The sequence below is a fragment of the Oncorhynchus nerka genome, linkage group LG19, assembly GCF_034236695.1.
Source record: "Oncorhynchus nerka isolate Pitt River linkage group LG19, Oner_Uvic_2.0, whole genome shotgun sequence".
NCBI classification, from domain to species: Eukaryota; Metazoa; Chordata; class Actinopteri; order Salmoniformes; family Salmonidae; genus Oncorhynchus; species Oncorhynchus nerka.
This window is the reverse complement of record NC_088414.1, coordinates 3,051,715-3,065,977: the sequence shown is the minus strand read 5'-3', so window position 1 is coordinate 3,065,977 and position 14,263 is coordinate 3,051,715. Positions and strand designations below refer to the sequence as shown.

General features: G+C 43.3%; 1 protein-coding gene across 1 annotated transcript in view; it reads right to left on the bottom strand.

The window, feature by feature from the left end:
• Positions 1-3,848: 3,848 nt before the first annotated feature.
• LOC115147100 (early estrogen-induced gene 1 protein-like) overlaps positions 3,849-14,263 on the bottom strand; it is a 61,517-nt gene continuing 51,102 nt past the window's right edge. Inside the window, exons 5-12 of the mRNA XM_029689105.2 lie at positions 10,048-10,164; positions 9,605-9,651; positions 9,159-9,331; positions 8,806-8,913; positions 7,943-8,171; positions 7,232-7,368; positions 5,613-5,682; positions 3,849-5,492 (exon numbers count right to left, since the gene is read on the bottom strand). Of these exons, the coding sequence (XP_029544965.2) occupies positions 5,447-5,492; positions 5,613-5,682; positions 7,232-7,368; positions 7,943-8,171; positions 8,806-8,913; positions 9,159-9,331; positions 9,605-9,651; positions 10,048-10,164 (927 nt within the window). The 3' untranslated portion in view covers positions 3,849-5,446. The remainder of the gene's footprint in view (positions 5,493-5,612; positions 5,683-7,231; positions 7,369-7,942; positions 8,172-8,805; positions 8,914-9,158; positions 9,332-9,604; positions 9,652-10,047; positions 10,165-14,263) is intronic.

Here is a 14,263-nt window from a genome sequence, read left to right as displayed (position 1 = left end):
TAATTAATTAATTAGATTATTTAATTATGGTGGAAAATAAGTATTTGGTCAATAACAAAAGTGTATCTCAATACTTTGTTATATACCCTTTGTTGGCAATGACAGAGATCAAACGTTTTCTGTAAGTCTTCACAAGGTTTTCTTTCACACACTGTTGCTGGTATTTTGGCCCATTCCTCCATGCAGATCTCCTCTTGAGCAGTGATGTTTTGGGGCTGTTGCTGGGCAACATGGACTTTCAACTCCCTCCAAAGATTTTCTATGGGGTTGAGATCTGGAGACTGGCTAGGCCACTCCAGGACCTTGAAATGCTTCTTAGGAAGCCACTCCTTCGTTGCCCGGGTGGTGTGTTTGGGATCATTGTCATGCTGAAAGACCCAGCCACGTTTCATCTTCAATGCCCTTGCTGATGGAAGGAGGTTTTCACTCAAAATCTCACGATACATGGCCCCATTCATTCTTTCCTTTACACGGATCAGTTGTCCTGGTCCCTTTGCAGAAAAACAGCCCCAAAGCATGTTTACACCCCCATGCTTCACAGTAGGTATGGTGTTCTTTGGATGCAACTCAGCATTCTTTGTCCTCCAAACACGACGAGTTGAGTTTTTACCAAAAAGTTATATTTTGGTTTCATCTGACCATATGACATTCTCCCAATCTTCTTCTGGATCATCCAAATACTCTCTAGCAAACTTCAGACGGCCTGGACATGTACTGGCTTAAGCAGGGGGACACGTCTGGCACTGCAGGATTTGAGTCCCTGGCTGCGTAGTGTGTTACTGATGGTAGGCTTTGTTACTTTGGTCCCAGCTCTCTGCAGGTCATTCACTAGGTCCCCCCGTGTGGTTCTGGGATTTTTGCTCACCGTTCTTGTGATCATTTTGACCCCATGTGGTGAGATCTTGCGTGGAGCCCCAGATCGAGGGAGATTATCAGTGGTCTTGTATGTCTTCCATTTCCTAATAATTGCTCCCACAGTTGATTTCTTCAAACCAAGCTGCTTACCTATTGCAGATTCAGTCTTCCCAACCTGGTGTAGGTCTACAATTTTGTTTCTGGTGTCCTTTGACAGCTCTTTGGTCTTGGCCATAGTGGAGTTTGGAGTGTGACTGTTTGAGGTTGTGGACAGTTGTCTTTTATACTGATAACAAGTTCAAACAGGTGCCATTAATACAGGTAACGAGTGGAGGACAGAGGAGCCTCTTAAAGAAGAAGTTACAGGTCTGTGAGAGCCAGAAATCTTGCTTGTTTGTAGGTGACCAAATACTTATTTTCCACCATAATTTGCAAATAAATTCATTAAAAATCCTACAATGTGATTTTCTGTATTTTTTTTCTCCTCATTTTGTCTGTCATAGTTGAAGAGTACCTATGATGAAAATTACAGGCCTCTCTCATCTTTTTAAGTGGGAGAACTTGCACAATTGGTGGCTGACTAAATACTTTTTTGCCCCACTGTATATCAAGTTAATGAAATAGAGGTGAATGGTCCACATCAATGTGACACATTAAAATAAAGCTAAGAAGAATGTCTGTGACGTTAACATTTTCCCATGCATGTGTATTCATGTCAGAGGAGTTTTAGCTTATGCATTTAATGTTTCCTTTTTTCAAGAGTACACCCACACAGTATAAACAGCAACATCTACAATGTCAATTATGCACATTGGAGAGTGAAACAAAAACAAAAGCACATTGCAACGGCACAAAAATACAAACGTTATTTTTCAAGGGCCAGGACATTTTGGACATTTTCTCTCTATGCCTCGGAATGTCAAATCTCAGTACGCTATGAATGTCTGGTGTGGTGTAAATAAAACATCCTTGTTAGGAAGACACAGTATGTAGAGGCTACATGTGGGTAGATAAAAGCCCATTGTCACTTTTTCCTTTGAAAGACATTTTAATTAAGCAGACTAAGGGCGAAAAGACAGGCTATGCATTAGGTCTGTATTCCTGCTGAGTTGACTCAGATCAACAGGCGATGCATTAGGTCTGTATTCCTGCTGAGTTGACTCAGATCAACAGGCGATGCATTAGGTCTGTATTCCTGCTGAGTTGACTCAGATCAACAGGCTATGTATTAGGTCTGTATTCCTGCTGAGTTGACTCAGATCAACAGGCTGTGCATTAGGTCTGTATTCCTGCTGAGTTGACTCAGATCAACTGAAAGGATACTCAGGGGTCACGAACCGTAAGACAGGCGAGTGGCAAGCTGTTCTGATTTCAGCACACATAAACAACTCGACTTGCACACGCACATTCGTTTGCAGCACAGACATGCATGTGCAGACAGACACACACACGCACACACGGACATACACACGCACAATATGCAGACGTACACACACAAAACTCCCACATTTTCGTTCCCTCTCCCTCCCTCACAAAGACGTACGCAGGCACACAGGCACAAACACGCATACAAAAGGACATTGTCATTTGGGGATGAGGGTGGAGCTTCTTCTGAAAACCCTCCGTTGTTAAGCCAGTGCACACCAGGTGCATTGTGTCACATGAGGCAGCTGCATGAGACTGACTCATTGGCTCTGATTGGCTCTGACTACACCATACCTACAATGCAATGTTCTTCAAACACATTCAAGATCCGGGGGCGACAGAAATGAAATTACATTTCCCCCCAGGAAATAGAATAGCTTGGTCATTTTGGAGAAGATTACCAGATACTGGGGCGGCAGGGTAGCCTAGTGGTTAGAGCGTTGGACTAGTAACCGAAAGGTTGCAAGTTCAAATCCCCGAGCTGACAAGTTACAAAATCTGCCTTTCTGCCCCTGAACAGGCAGTTAACCCACTGTTCCTAGGCCGTCATTGAAAATAAGAATTTGTTCTTAACTGACTTGCCTAGTAAAATATATATTTTTTTAAACTGTCAGTTGTATCATTACAACCCTTATTCACTTGTAAGTTGATTTTGCTTGATAACGAGTCAACATCTCGGGTGATATTGCGACTGAAGTGGAACGGCAACAGTTGGACAGCTCATGTGGCCAAGGCCACATAGAAAGTACTTCACAAAGAAGGACTATGATGTTAGCTGGCTAACTTTAGTACCCCACTTCAGTAACTTAACAACATAATATGGGCCCCAATTCAATCAAAATCAGTAACCAGGTTTAAAAAGCAATACTCTTCCCCTTGCAGCGAGAAAGCAAGTTTGAAATAATATGCGGTCGAGTTTCCTTTTGCATCACACTGTAAACATTGGTTTGCTGAGAACACCAATCCAAAAGGGGATGGGCGTAACCTGGTAACAGACAGCTCCTGTCCTTGAGAACACCAATCCAAAAGGGGATGGGTGTAACCTGGTAACAGACAGCTCCTGTCCTTGAGAACACCAATCCAAAAGGGGATGGGTGTAACCTGGTAACAGACAGCTCCTGTCCTTGAGAACACCAATCCAAAAGGGGATGGGTGTAACCTGGTAACAGACAGCTCCTGTCCTTGAGAACACCAATCCAAAAGGGATGGGTGTAACCTGGTAACAGACAGCTCCTGTCCTTGAGAACACCAATCCAAAAGGGGATGGGTGTAACCTGGTAACAGACAGCTCCTGTCCTTGAGAACACCAATCCAAAAGGGGATGGGTGTAACCTGGTAACAGACAGCTCCTGTCCTTGAGAACACCAATCCAAAAGGGGATGGGTGAAACCTGGTAACAGACAGCTCCTGTCCTTGAGAACACCAATCCAAAAGGGGATGGGTGTAACCTGGTAACAGACAGCTCCTGTCCTTGAGAACACGGACTGATGTCATGGGCGTGGTGACTCAAATCAATTAGGTGTGACATACATGACAGGCCAGGGACAAAACAGTACAGGGTAACCCACCATCCATATATCCTGAGACAGACACATGACTAACAACAAAAATAGAGAAACCACGAAAAGTTGAGTCTGATTTTCCTACTTTTACAAGTGTAGACACCAAGCCAGCTGGTGAACTGCAGGATAGTATTTGACTTTAAGGACGTGAAGCTAGACTATGTAAAAGAGCCAAGGGCGGAGGACCAAGGGCGTAGACTAGACTCATCCATTACCAACCCTACCTGCATTTACCGAGAGTAATTGATGAATCACACATAGACAATGGCAATATGTACAGCCTCATGTGCATACCTTTCTCTTTCTCAGGTCCGTATATAAATATTATCTATTGTCATATTACATATTTATATGCATATATTCTATAACTTTATAATTCTATAACATGGGTTATTTGGGCTATACAGTAACTTTAGCCCCAGGTCTAGTGCGGTTGTTCTGTTGTTCTGGAATCTGAGGATTGCAAGGGGTTCATCGCAAATAGAACATTTCACATTGAAAACCACCCATTGAAGCCTAGTTCAAATGGTCTGTTCAATTTCTCCACATCTTTCTTGGTTTTAGCTCCCCTCATTTGAATTGATACACGAAATGATACACATGGGGTAAACCATTACGTTCCAACATGGGGTAAACCATTACGTTCTAACATGGGGTAAACCATAACGTTCCAACTTGAGGTAAACCATTACGTTCCAACATGGGGTAAACCATAACGTTCCAACTTGAGGTAAACCATTACGTTCCAACATGGGGTAAACCATTACGTTCCAACATGGGGTAAACCATTACGTTCCAACTTGAGGTAAACCATTACGTTCCAACATGGGGTAAACCATTACGTTCCAACATGGGGTAAACCATTACGTTCCAACATGGGGTAAACCATTACGTTCCAACATGGGGTAAACCATAACGTTCCAACTTGAGGTAAACCATTACGTTCCAACATGGGGTAAACCATTACGTTCCAACTTGAGGTAAACCATTACGTTCCAACATGGGGTAAACCATTACGTTCCAACTTGAGGTAAACCATTACGTTCCAACATGGGGTAAACCATTACGTTCCAACATGGGGTAAACCATTACGTTCCAACTTGAGGTAAACCATTACGTTCCAACTTGAGGCAGCCACATTTGACTCCAATGCCTTTTCCTGGTTTTCAGTGTTGCACTACAATTTCCACGATGCGATGGTTTCCCATTTCTCTCTCTATCAAGTACTTTGCACACTTTACACCTACGCCCCCCCCCCCCAGACGAAAGCATTGATTTTAAAAGCTTTTCTACATTAATGGATTATTCAGACGTCGCACCTCCCACCTACATCACCTTAAATATCTGCTTAAATGTCTGCTTAAAGGGTTACATCTGTTGTCTAGTGGTGTTTGTTGAAGTGGTGTAGAACAAAAGGCAGCCAGTCATGTGTGCGCACACACACACACATACCACACACACACACACACACACACACACACACACACACAACAGTGGAGTTGTCTTCAGTGTCCCCCATGTACCCTTTTCCCACCAGCTGAGGGAATGAGTGAGATGGAGGGAGGGGGGGGGTAGAGCGATTTGACCTCCATCAATCTTCATCGCTAGTGGCTCTCGATCACTACCGGCTCAAAGACACCAGCAATCACACTACAGCAAACACATAAGAAGAGGAAGGGGTTCATTTCTTTCTTTTATTACCTTAACAAGTGATATGTTCTTGATCCTCATAACATACTATACACAGATCATCTTGCATGGACAAATCACCTGTTTCCCAGTTGTATCCCACTCAGGGCTGTAGTCCCATCTTTGCTGACAAACAGTCTGAGGTTGCTGTCTGTGTGTGGAAGCAGGAATGAAAGACAAGAAAGAGAGAGAGGGCACACAGAGGGATAAAATAGTGAGAAGCACAACATTATCACTGTGTGGTCAGGCTCACTGTTGTCATTTTCTATGAGCTATTCCATCAACACAATTGGCCCAGAGTCGTCCGGGTTAAGGTTTGGTCCGGGGTAGGCCATCATTGCAAATAAGAATTTGTTCTTAACTGACTTGCCTAGTTAAATAAAGGTACAAAAAAATATATATACACAATGTTCACAACTAGTCTTCACCGTTCCATCATGGCTACTCCCCTCCACATACCTTCTTTATGGTTGTTGACATCAACAACTAGTCTTCACTGTTCCATCATGGCTACTCCCCTCCACATACCTTCTTTATGGTTGTTGACATCAACAACTAGTCTTCACTGTTCCATCATGGCTACTCCCCTCCACATACCTTCTTTATGGTTGTTGACATCAACAACTAGTCTTCACCGTTCCATCATGGCTACTCCCCTCCACATACCTTCTTTATGGTTGTTGACATCAACAACTAGTGTTCACCGTTCCATCATGTCTACTCCCCTCCACATACCTTCTTTATGGTTGTTGACATCAACAACTAGTCTTCACTGTTCCATCATGGCTACTCCCCTCCACATACCTTCTTTATGGTTGTTGACATCAACAACTAGTCTTCACTGTTCCATCATGGCTACTCCCCTCCACATACCTTCTTTATGGTTGTTGACATCAACAACTAGTGTTCACCGTTCCATCATGGCTACTCCCCTCCACATACCTTCTTTATGGTTGTTGACATCAACAACTAGTGTTCACCGTTCCATCATGGCTACTCCCCTCCACATACCTTCTTTATGGTTGTTGACATCAGCAACTAGTCTTCACTGTTCCATCATGGCTACTCCCCTCCACATACCTTCTTTATGGTTGTTGACATCAACAACTAGTCTTCACTGTTCCATCATGGCTACTCCCCTCCACATACCTTCTTTATGGTTGTTGACATCAGCAACTAGTCTTCACTGTTCCATCATGGCTACTCCCCTCCACATACCTTCTTTATGGTTGTTGACATCAACAACTAGTCTTCACTGTTCCATCATGGCTACTCCCTCCACATACCTTCTTTATGGTTGTTGACATCAACAACTAGTCTTCACTGTTCCATCATGGCTACTCCCCTCCACATACCTTCTTTATGGTTGTTGACATCAACAACTAGTGTTCACCGTTCCATCATGGCTACTCCCCTCCACATACCTTCTTTATGGTTGTTGACATCAACAACTAGTCTTCACTGTTCCATCATGGCTACTCCCCTCCACATACCTTCTTTATGGTTGTTGACATCAACAACTAGTCTTCACTGTTCCATCATGGCTACTCCCCTCCACATACCTTCTTTATGGTTGTTGACATCAACAACTAGTCTTCACTGTTCCATCATGGCTACTCCCCTCCACATACCTTCTTTATGGTTGTTGACATCAGCAACTAGTTTTCACTGTTCCATCATGGCTACTCCCCTCCACATACCTTCTTTATGGTTGTTGACATCAGCAAAGTTCTGGCTCTGGATGATCTTGTCCACAATGTCGTCGGCGTCGATGCGCGTGTCGTCCTCCTGGCAGGTCACCCAGGTGGGGTGGCTTTCCACAGAGTCCTTCTTCCTCCTGGCAGGTCACATGACATGGTTACCCAACAACACCTGATCGAGGCTCTCTCAGTCATCAGTGATTGTGGTGCAGTTAACCAGTAACACCTGATCGAGGCTCTCTCAGTCATCAGTGATTGTGGTGCAGTTAACCAGTAACACCTGATCGAGGCTCTCTCAGTCATCAGTGATTGTGGTGCAGTTAACCAGTAACACCTGAGCTGTTACTGTCAAATACTGTTCTTTGATCTATTTGACACGGTACGCCGAAACAGGGTTCGATATGTTACTGTGGAAAAGTAATCAGCAACCCAGCAACAGATTGGATATTTGGGAATAAATGTAATGACCTCGAAAAATATAAATGTGTGTCTGTGTGTTTGTATGCGTGTTTGTATGTGTGGTGTGCGTTTGTGTGTGTGGTGTGTCTGTGTGTTTGTCTGTGTGTCTGTATGTGTGGTGTGTCTGTGTGTTTGTATGTGTTTTTGTCTGTGTGTTTGTCTGTGTGTGTGTCTGTGTGTGTGTATGTGTGTTTGTATGTGTGGTGTGCGTTTGTGTCTGTGTCTGTCTATGTGTGGTGTGCTGTGACTTGCCTGGAGGGTCTATTGGAGAGCAGGACAGGCCGTAGGGGCCGTATGGGTCTCTCAGGCTTGGTGCCTGGCTCTCCTGGTATCTGGGGGTCTGCTGCGAGGGGGTGGGCGAAGACGTGGGGGGTCTGGGTAGGGGTGCCCAGGCTCCCGGAGGTACTGCTGCTGGTTGAGGCATTGCGGCGGTGGGTGAGGTCTGTCAAGCTGGAGGAGCGAGAGTGTTCCGTGCTGTAGCCTGGGAGACAAGGGGAGGGCATATATTAGACCCCCAGACACACACTGTGCATGCACATACAGCAGACACACACTGTGCATGCACATACAGCAGACACACACTGTGCATGCACATACAGCAGACACACACAGGATTGTCATATAACCCTATGACAGGTATTATTTACCCATCAGAGTCTTTTAGATCAACTCAATCAAACCATATTGAGTTAGTCCAAGGCTAAGATGAACACCCTGACTTACATTTTAACATTTAGCAGACGCTCTTATCCAAAGTGACTTTTGTGCATTCATCTTATGAAAGCTGGGCGAGAGAACCACATATCACAGTCGTAGCAAGTACATTTTCCCTCAATGAAGTAGTAGTTATAAAGAAAGTCAGTGCATTTGGGGGGGGGGGGGGTGACAGGACGGGTGACAGGACAGGGTAGCTATGGCCCTGTGGCAACATGCTCCAGGGCAGAAATCCCCCTTGGTACAGATCTACAATCAGCTTCCCCTCCACCAATCCTAACCTTAACCATTAGTGGGGAAAATGACAATCTGATCCAAGATCAGAGCCTAGGGGCCACTTCACCCTACTCCTGCCAACATACACAATAGTAAGTTTGGCAATCTTAAAGAAGTTAACTGACCTGATATCTTGCTCTGCTGGCTGGCGTAGCTGGAGTTCCGGGAGTGTCCTGTGTGAAACACTTCATCTGGGCTGGACAGGTTCTGTTCCAACTGCTCCCTAGGTAGACCTGGAGCCACAACACAACACACAAGATGATGTTAGCTTCTGTGGCATGAAATTCAACAAATGGTGTCCCTCATGGACAACAGGAGAGTCAACTTATTTAAAAAATACACAAATAAAGGATTAAATAGATAATACAAAGATAATAAATGAAAGGGAAAATCTGCATTGGGTATATATGTTTTTGTTTGAACTGCAGATTGCCCCTTTAATAAAGTTTCAGCAATCAGATGTGATTCACTGTCGTACCAGCGTTGAGAGGAGCTGAGGAGAGTCTGGGTTTGAGGGGCCGTCCTGTTGATGTCCTGGTGACGCCCCCTGGGGGAGGGTTATAGTTGGCATCGGTGCCCTCGCCCTTACAGTCCAGCTGCAGGGAGGGGTCCTGGCCCGGGATAGAGACGGACTTGGCCGTGCTGGGGGGCCTACAGGATCAAAGGTCAAATAAAAATAAACCATTCAATCATTTCGTAGTTGTATTATGAAGTAATCATAGTAAGCACTAAATACACATATTAATTGGATCATATTTGATATCATTTTAACCAAGAGCCCCAAAAGACAGAAAAGACAATGAATGAGGAAAACTCTTTGGGATGAGAGTGAAAGAGAGGAAATCCTGACTATCCAGAATCTGGAGGTGACTTATTTTATGATATCAATTTTGGCCAAAAGGTGGCGCCAGAGGTCCAACTCACGTTTTAAAGCAGGGATCCCCTGACAAAAGTGTGATTCCTATAGTAACCTAGAAAAAAGACAACAATGTTATAATTATTATCATACATCATCTTTATTGATATTATTGTAAAATGTTACAACAGAACACTTTAACTAGTGTTTTTTCCCCCCTCATTGCATTCAAAACTACAGCACGTATGGTTACTAAAAACTGTCAGGTTAAAAATAAGCCAAAAGAGTGGCCCCTGGCAAGATCAGTCTATTCATCCATTTACTGTGCAAATAACTGTCCACTCTAAATGCCTAGTGGGAAAGCTAACCGCTCATTCAACCTGAACACTTCTTGAACAAATCTCAGCATGGCCTTGATCTCTCTGTGCAGAGTGCAGAGGACATGTCTTTGCACATGGGGCTTCGATGAGCTCATCTGAACGTGTGTGTGTGTGTGTGTGTGTGTGGTTACCTTGAGAATGGAGTTATCCTGTCGAGTGTTCTTGGTATCGTAGCCCTCGAGAATACAGCAGTGCACGGTAGAGCCTGAGCCAGCAAACTCTGCCATGTTGAGGTCAGCAAAGCCCAGCTGCAGGGAGGGTGAAAGAGAGAGAGAAACAGAGAGAGAGAGAGAGAGAGAAAGGGAGAAGAGAGAGAGATGATGATGATGAGATGATGATGATGATGATGATGATGATAATAAATTGCGTATAGAAAATCTGTATACTGTTATCAGAATAGAATGTCAATTCTCTGGTATACCGGTACTCATGTGGTTACCAACTATCCATTAAATACACCTGCCCCCATTGTAATAAGGCTTTCCCTTGCTATTGCTGTACTTAGGCATGCTTCCTTTCAGTGTGAGATGGGTGGTTTCAAACCAGCTCCCCAATGAGACTGGCGCATACACACATCATGCATTTTGTATAAGCATGACGTGTATTCTCGCTTTCGGCATGCCATTCCAGTATTTTTACTCTACTGGGTGGGAGGTGAGCGAGGGGCTAACACACCCCACCCCCAAAGAGCTGTTACATAACTATCCATGTGAGGCTGGCGAGATCACCCAACCGTGAAGCCTCTCACTCGATTAGGGACAACTAGTGCTCCCTCACCTACTTCTCTCAGTCTCCTCTCTTCTTCCCTTTTTTTTTCTCTCTGTCCCCTTATCTCCCTATTCTCTCTCTCCTTCTTCTATCCATTTCATCTCCCCCTCTCTTTTCTCTCTCAGCCTCCAGCCAATCCGGAAGAACACAAATATGCCATAACATAATATGTGACCAGCCAGCAAAACCATTGCTGACTAGGTATGGTGCTGTTGTAGCGTTGGTTCAACTAGGAGGGAATTACAGCAGGATTTCAACACTTTACTTTATAGAGGCTTAACATTTTCCTGCTAGTTGTTGTCTTCGCTATGCTCCATATTGATTCGTTTAGCATTCAGGAATCGACTCACTCAAATCTTTAATCAATCTCAAAACTGATCCGGAGGTCTTTATAATAATGGTATATTGACTTGAAATGTTCCACTCCAAAGATGATGTTCAGTGGGGAGATAGCCAATATAGAAAAAGTCTAAGTCACTAAATGCAGCCTCAAACATTGTGACAACATTCACAACCACTACATAAACAAGCACCATCTTGGGTAAACATGACACTGACCTTTTTGCTGTTTCCCTGACAACGTAGAGCCTTTGAAGTCATGTGACTACCTCCCTAGTGACAAGATTACGCAATTTGGCGTCATGGTTGCTTATGAGACCACATCAGACACCGAAACCATGATAGAAACTTCATTGTAGGTCCTCTTCTAGGCCTTAGTTTTATTGTATACAATATAACGCTCATCATGTCTATCAAAGAAACGTATTTGGGTATAAAAAAAATGGGAATAAAAGTTGTTAGGTGTCATATCCTGACAGAAATAGTTATTAATGATATCTGTCATGCTTAGGACAGTGTACAGTTGTATTTATGACTCGCAAATAAAGCCATCAGCTTCACTCTTTCCTCTTTATTCAATGTCACCTAATTAATGGTCATTAGTCGGTAAGTGTGACTCACCACAGTTTAAGGACACGTATGGTGACCACAGGCGAAAGACCATGGGTAGATAATTAGCTTTTCTAGCAGAAGGCAGCTTTAAAACCAGATTGGGACTAAATGCACTCAACACACTCATAATCTGGTCATAGCAATACAGTCGAGATGCCAAATTATTTGGTTGAAGTTCGACTGACTCATGGTCACCACCAGTAAAAGTACTGTATTGATTTTTTTTCACATATGTTTTTTTACACCCCCAGACTTTTGCCTTTGAGGGCTTTAATCAACCAGTCTGGCCAGTCATCTAAACTGTGAGTCACGCTAGAATCCACATATTATCATACTGCTTTGACGTGGTCAGAAGACAAGGTTTCACAACCAAATGTGCGGATCACAAACCTTTTCTCATTGGATCCACAATAGTTGTATGTATTGGAGCATTTTCATTCACAAACTGTTAGCTTAGTATCTTCGCACAGACACAGCCACTCCATCTCTGACACACATCTCTGAGCTGGAGCGCCATGAGTCTGAGTGACAAGCTAGACTACTGTTAGTTGGACAGACATTGTCCTGTACTACTGAGAGGAAGCAGGACTGGGCAAACACATCAGAACTTAGAGAACTAATAGTCCTTTTCCACAGTCATCTTCCTCTTGCCCTCGGTGTCAAACGCCTACAGACCCAGAGATGCCAAAGACCTCCTATACTCCCCTGCCACAGGCCCTGTGGCCCTAGTGGAATTGCAGAGCAAACTGACCGAGGGTATCATTATCTCTCTCTTTATCTCTAATCAAATCTAATTTTACTTGTCACATACACATGTTTAGCAGATGTTATTGCGGGTGTAGCAAAATGCTTGTGTTTCTAGTTCCAACAGTGCAGGTAGTATCTAACTAAATGCTTGTGTTTCTAGTTCCAACAGTGCAGTAATATCTAACTAAATGCTTGTGTTTCTAGTTCCAACAGTGCAGGTAGTATCTAACTAAATGCTTGTGTTTCTAGTTCCAACAGTGCAGTAGTATCTAACTAAATGCTTGTGTTTCTAGTTCCAACAGTGCAGTAGTATCTAACTAAATGCTTGTGTTTCTAGTTCCAACAGTGCAGTAGTATCTAACTAAATGCTTGTGTTTCTAGTTCCAACATTGCAGTTAGTATCTAACAATACACACAACATAAAACCTTTCTTCTCTCTTCTCTCTCTCTGCTAATTCAGAGGACATTCCGGTACAGTGCCTCTTTCCCGGATGAACGGGATCAGCAAATATGGAGGAAACAAGGGGGACAGGGAAGCACAATCTCAATGATAACATCCACACAGACACAGGCAGGCAGAGACGCAGGCCAACACACACACACGCAAGCACACGCACACACACAAGCATACACACACGCATGCACACACACACACACACAAGCATGCACGCACACACACAAGCATGCACACACACACACAAGCATGCACACACACACACACACACACACACACATTTCCTTCTTTAATGGACAAGGGGAGGTCCATGTCCAAACACTTTCCTCTCAGATAAAGAAACTGGTGCCTTAAGGCCACCAGTCACATGCCTTTTCAATAATCAGCACTAGAATCATGATTGGCCTCTGCCCTGTCTCTTCCCACTAAGAGTGCTTCCCAGTTCCCATGCACTGTTTTCAATGTCAAAAAAGACAATCCATTTTCCTACTAAACAGTGTGTGGCAATAGACTAAAGATGTTATAATATCTTAATGCAGTACTTCTTCTGAAGCACAAGTATAGACACTATGAATAGGCTACCATATGTCAGTAATTTCTAGAAATCCGAAGGGCCTGTTGGTAATGGTGGCACTATCCACAGACTTAGTTACGGTTTTGACTGGATAGAGTACAGCTTATTTAAAATGGACTTTTCGTAGCAGGTTAGGGGAATAAAAGTAACAGGTTAGGGGAATAAAAGTAACAGGTTAGGGGAATAAAAGTAACAGGTAAGGGGAATAAAAGTAGCAGGTTAGGGGAATAAAAGTAACAGGTTAGGGGAATAAAAGTAACAGGTTAGGGGAATAAAAGTAACAGGTAAGGGGAATAAAAGTAACAGGTAAGGAGAATAAAAGTAACAGGTTAGGGGAATAAAAGTAACAGGTTAGGGGAATAAAAGTAACAGGTAAGGAGAATAAAAGTAACAGGTTAGGGGAATAAAAGTAACAGGTTAGGGGAATAAAAGTAACAGGTTAGGGGAATAAAAGTAACAGGTAAGGAGAATAAAAGTAACAGGTTAGGGGAATAAAAGTAGCAGGTTAGGGGAATAAAAGTAACAGGTAAGGAGAATAAAAGTAACAGGTTAGGGGAATAAAAGTAACAGGTTAGGGGAATAAAAGTAACAGGTTAGGGGAATAAAAGTAACCCTATAGACTATAAACACTATGGATGGAAAATAAGGTCCATGTCACTGTCCTATTTTCCCAACATCCCCAAAAGTCCCATCCTGTGTCACAATGTTTTGTCACAATGTTAATTTACAATGACATTTCTTTTACCACAGCGGTCACAGCATCCTGTGTCACAATGTTTTGTCACAATGTTAATTTACAATGACCTTTCTTTTACCACAGCGGTTTTACCGTTATTGAGGCTGTAAAATGTAC